The 4911-nt window shown below is 40.6% G+C and overlaps 1 protein-coding gene across 1 annotated transcript; it reads right to left on the reverse strand.

Moving 5' to 3' along the window:
- Positions 1 to 1686: 1686 nt before the first annotated feature.
- LOC104952972 (oxysterol-binding protein-related protein 6-like) lies at positions 1687 to 4156 on the reverse strand. The gene is made up of 7 exons (XM_010779887.1): positions 3949 to 4156; positions 3797 to 3868; positions 2994 to 3208; positions 2774 to 2911; positions 2625 to 2688; positions 2460 to 2538; positions 1687 to 1867 (listed from the first exon to the last, which is right to left on the reverse strand). The coding sequence occupies exons 1-7, from the start codon at positions 4073 to 4075 to the stop codon at positions 1702 to 1704; spliced, it is 861 nt and encodes a 286-aa protein (XP_010778189.1). The 5' UTR covers positions 4076 to 4156; the 3' UTR covers positions 1687 to 1701.
- Between the last annotated feature and the right edge of the window lie 755 nt (positions 4157 to 4911).

Here is a 4911-nt window from a genome sequence, read left to right on the forward strand (position 1 = left end):
ACTTTTAAAGCAAGCAACGATGTTTTCAAATCTGCAATCAAAAAGCTCCTCAAAAACGCTATCGCAGCAGTTCCTGCCGTTGCTACGTTAATTCAAAGATTCAAACAGTAACAACGGACTATTTTTTTGTCACACGGAGAGATACCGCAGGTCCTTCCTTCCTGCAGCGGTCAGACTTTACAACCAGCACTGCCCCTAGTAGACCCTCCTACACACACACCACAACACAGACTATAACACCCCCTTGCTGCTAAATACAAACCAACTTTGTGCAATATGTGCTATATATATATATATGTCATTAATAACTGTAATTTATACCTGGTCACTAAATCGATCAATATATATATATGCCATTAATAACTGTAATTTATACCTGGTCACTAAATCAATCAATATATATATATATGCCATTAATAACTGTAATTTATACCTGGTCACTAAATCAATCAATATATATGCCATTAATAACTGTAATTTATACCTGGTCACTAAATCAATCAATATATATATGCCATTAATAACTGTGTAATTTATACCTGGCTGCTAAACCCTTGTTACTGTTACAAGGTATGTATCTTGTATTTTGTAAATTGTGTAACTTGCTGCTGTTAAATACCGTCAAAGTATATATTATGTGCAATATGTGCAATATATACTTTATATACATATGCCATCTTTAATAACTAATATATACCGGGCTGCAAAAATCCTAAGAACTGCCACAGGATTTGATTTGTAGATTTGATCTGTATTTTTGAAAATTATGTAACTTTTTTTGTTTTTATCTTTTTTTTTTGGCTTATTGTTTAGTATATTATAAATTAGTACTTTTTTTAACATATTATTGTTTTGTTTGTTTATTATAACCTAGTACTTTTTTAACGCATTTAAGATATGCAACACTAAGCTGTCTGTGGCTCTTTCCTGCTCTAACGCTGCAAATTTCCCCTCTGTGGGACTAATAAAGGGATTCTGATTCTGATTTTTTCATAGCGGATGCATGTCAATTTAAATCAATACAACTATTTTTTTTAAATCAATAAAATAATTTTCTAAATCCATAATAGCATTTAAATTAATATTGGGAGTCATATCGTTACTTTGTCGAGAATGTGGCCATGTAATAAGCGGGATAATGTGCACATTGCATAATGTCGGGCTCCTGATCAGCCTGTCGGTGTTCTATTCCCCATAATGACCACTGCACATTATCCCTTACATATGATTATAGAGTCATTATTCATTTGTTTTAAATCAGGAGGCGCAAACGCTTGCCTCGGGGACGAAGAAAAAGAGCCACAGCGGAGAATAAACAGAAGGGCAACCATGGCAACCATGCAAGGGAAGTCTTCTTCGCTGCTTTTGTGGCAGACTACAGCGCCACTTACAGGCCTGGCATATGTACTACAGCGTCTCAAGCGCTTTCGAGCAGCAATGGCCGGCCGTGGCCCAACCCCACATTCCCGATAGGTGGAGAATTGACCAATAGCCGTAGTGCCACTTTACTGACGTCAGAGAAGTGTTCAAATCTGGATCAGTTTTTATCAGATCCGTTGCAGCCCCTTTTTTAGAGATTTGGGTATGAAGGAAAATAGAGAGGGTTGTGTTTTCTGACACTTGGTGAGTTCCCTGACACACTAGGGACACAATTCATGTATAAAAGATGTACAAAAGTGTATTTTGCATGATAGGTCCCCTTTAATGAATGAGAGTGTTGACCTTGACAAAGGTGATTTTGCAGGTGCAGCTGTCGTCCTTTGTGTTTTTGATGACCACCTCTCCGTAGTGCTCCAACCAGCGCTCCTGACTCAACACGTTGTGTATACATGTCACTACCTTGTTCCATTCATAGTGATCACCGTACCTACAAACACACACACACACACACACACACACACACATTAATGTGTTTGTTGATGAACAGCTCTGATAATCTCCTGCAGATGGAAACAGTGAATTATAAAACCTGTCCAGACCATCAAACAATCTCCTAAAGCTCTTCAATAATCACAGCACTGAAACGTTTTTTTTCTTACTTTGAAAACTATTACAATACCTGGAATTGTGTTAGATATACATATAAAATAACATCATAATACGAGTTAAAATGTACTTGATCCAACTTTGGGACATGCTTTATTCATACAAAGGGCCAGTGTGTGGGATTAAGTTATTGGCATTAATGGGATACAAACTATCCTTTGATTGAAGAATGAGTGCAGAAAAGAAATGACAGATGACTGTTGGTCGAATTAGAAAATACATGAGCTGGATTTATTAGGTAATCTTTAGTTTTGTTCAAACCCCTCAGTTTTCTTCTGGGGTCTCTTTTTTTTTAAAACTATAGAGACAAGAGAGCAACAATATTTGATTACTAACACATTTATATTTACTAGTATACATTTATGTTAGCAGTGTGGCTGCGTTGTGTGACTGTTAATGAGGCAGTGGCTCACCGGGGAAGGGAAACATTGACCAGTCCAGAAGAGATGACCTCCATAGACTTCCCCCAGAACTTGTTCTTCCATCTTTGATCTGAGAGAGACAACAGAGTGTTACATGGAAGTCCACCCTTACACCACAGGCGGTACAGTACTTGTCTTGGATCACAAAGCTCCTACCTTGCCAGAAAGTGAAGTTCTTTGACTCTGCGTGGCAGGCAGAGAGGGGCGGGTGATGGCAGACCTGAAAACACAACATGCATTACAGAGCGTTCTGATCTCAGATATTGATCTTAGAGTAGTATGTGTGTATTTTGTTCTGCTGTTACCTGCTCACTGAGGAATTTGAAGCCCCGGTCTGCTCTGTGACTCTCGTATGTTTCTCCCAGAACAGGGTTGAAGGGTTTATAGCGATTCCTCCAGGACGCCCAGGCGTATCCAGAGATGGAGAACACCGCCACGTAAACCTGTGGACAAGCATTGTTTTTTTTTCATGTATTCACCTGCATGTCACCTCCAGCAGTTTAGGAATCTAAGAAAGGAACTGACCATCCTCTCGTATGGATCATCGATGGTGTTGGCGATGTCCAGCAGCTCCGAGTACTCCAGCTCTTCACTGAGTCTCTGCAGCAGAGACAGCGGCTCGTTGAGAGCCACCGGCATGGAGATTCTGGACAGGTCCTTCCCAATGTTGTTGTACAGGATGTTCATGATGCCGATGTGGCTGTTGCCTGCTCCTGTGGCGGGGAGGACCGTGCGGCGGCCTGCATGACAGAAACACAAGTCAGCACAACTAAAGAGCTTCTCATCAGTGGGACAACATGACATCAATACACAGAACTAGTATAGATAATATATGATGTAATCATAAATGTGTCGTAAGAAATTAAACTTTGGAAACAACGGCTTTAAGGCACATGTCCCATGAGTCTAAGCAGAGTTAGGGTAAGTTGATGACAAACTTCATCATTCCTTTATTTATTGCTTTAAGCCAGATATATTAAAAACACGTTTAAACGGAAAGCGGCCTTATTATAGAAACGTGCATATACATATATACACACACACGTCTATAATAACTTTTTTTTTTTTTTTTGTGGGTATTTCTTGATCATTTTATTTTGAGTACATATAGTACATACATGTGTACTTTTTGACATGATTGGGTTAAGGGATTGATTTGCTTTTATCATGCAAGTATGAGAAAACATATGCAGTGCAAGTTAAATCTGCTGAGCTTGTCCTCTCACTGTGCCAGAGGGATGCAGCGTCTTGTATGTTAAATCAGTCCTAAACAGCCTAGCTTGGTTACCCAGCAGCACACAGGAGACAACAAATAATGGAGTAGTTACCAGTATTAGTGAGCACTGGGCTGGGGTTGTCCGCGGTGCTCAGACTGGCCCTGTAGTTGAGGGTGGCTGTGGCTGAGGAGAGAGAGAGCAGAAGGTCAGATCATTCTGCGGTGCTTTCACTGGTAATGTCTGCTGCAGAGATGACCACTCACTGTGCCCCTCGTCAGGCTCAGAGTTGCTGGTGGTGGTGATGTCACTCAGGCCCGACTCATCTGAAGCCTCGGCCTCTGAAGAGCTCTCACACACGATCACCTCGCTGGCGTCAAAGTACTCGGCCATGGACTCGGCCACGGAGGGCGCGCGGTGACACTGACGGCTCAATGAGGGCGTCCTCTGTGGGGGGGCACAGAGGGGTTCGTTGCTCAAATTAGATTCTCAATATGTACAAAAAAACTATTTGATCCAGGCCATTGCTGAAATGTCATCAATTAGACATCTAGGCAAGAAACTCAGGATGTACCCTTTGCACTTTTCATTGCTGATCATATTTTTTGTCTTAGACTAGAAGATGGGAGTTGTATTTATTTATCCATACAAAATTATTGTTGAAGCAGTGTCTATTTGAAATAATCTAAAGGCTTGTTTATTATATTAACTCCCAGCATCCTCCTGCCTGAATTGCTGATCAAACTTTTGATTTCAATGACCAAAATATAAAATGTATATTAAATAATGTCCCATTTTATATACATATTATATATAATCGAATTGGTGACACCCCTGAAGGTTCTGATAAAGCAATTCATTTTTAGATTTTTGCAAGACCTTAGCAAGTTTTTGTCTTCTTCATTGCGGTTAAAAACGTTGCCACATGATGTGTGTGTGGCTATTCCTTGTACTGCAGCTTCCAATGTGCAAGCGCTGTGCATGTTGAGTGTATGCACAGGTGGAGAAGTACTCAGATCTTGTACTTAAAAGGTGGGGTAGGTAATTTTGGAGAAACCGGCTCGAGTGCGCTAGAATTTGAAAATACACAGCTGGAAAAAATCTGCCACTTCCTTACAGAGCCCCTCCTCCAACACACACGAATGCGCACATGACCAATGAGGGCACGAGATAAGTTTGTGCACAGATGGAAGGCTGACAGGCAGGTAGGCCATCCAGTTATTTTATCC

The sequence above is a fragment of the Notothenia coriiceps genome, unplaced genomic scaffold (assembly GCF_000735185.1).
Source record: "Notothenia coriiceps isolate Sejong01 unplaced genomic scaffold, NC01 NC01_scaffold00020929, whole genome shotgun sequence".
Lineage (NCBI taxonomy): Eukaryota > Metazoa > Chordata > Actinopteri > Perciformes > Nototheniidae > Notothenia > Notothenia coriiceps.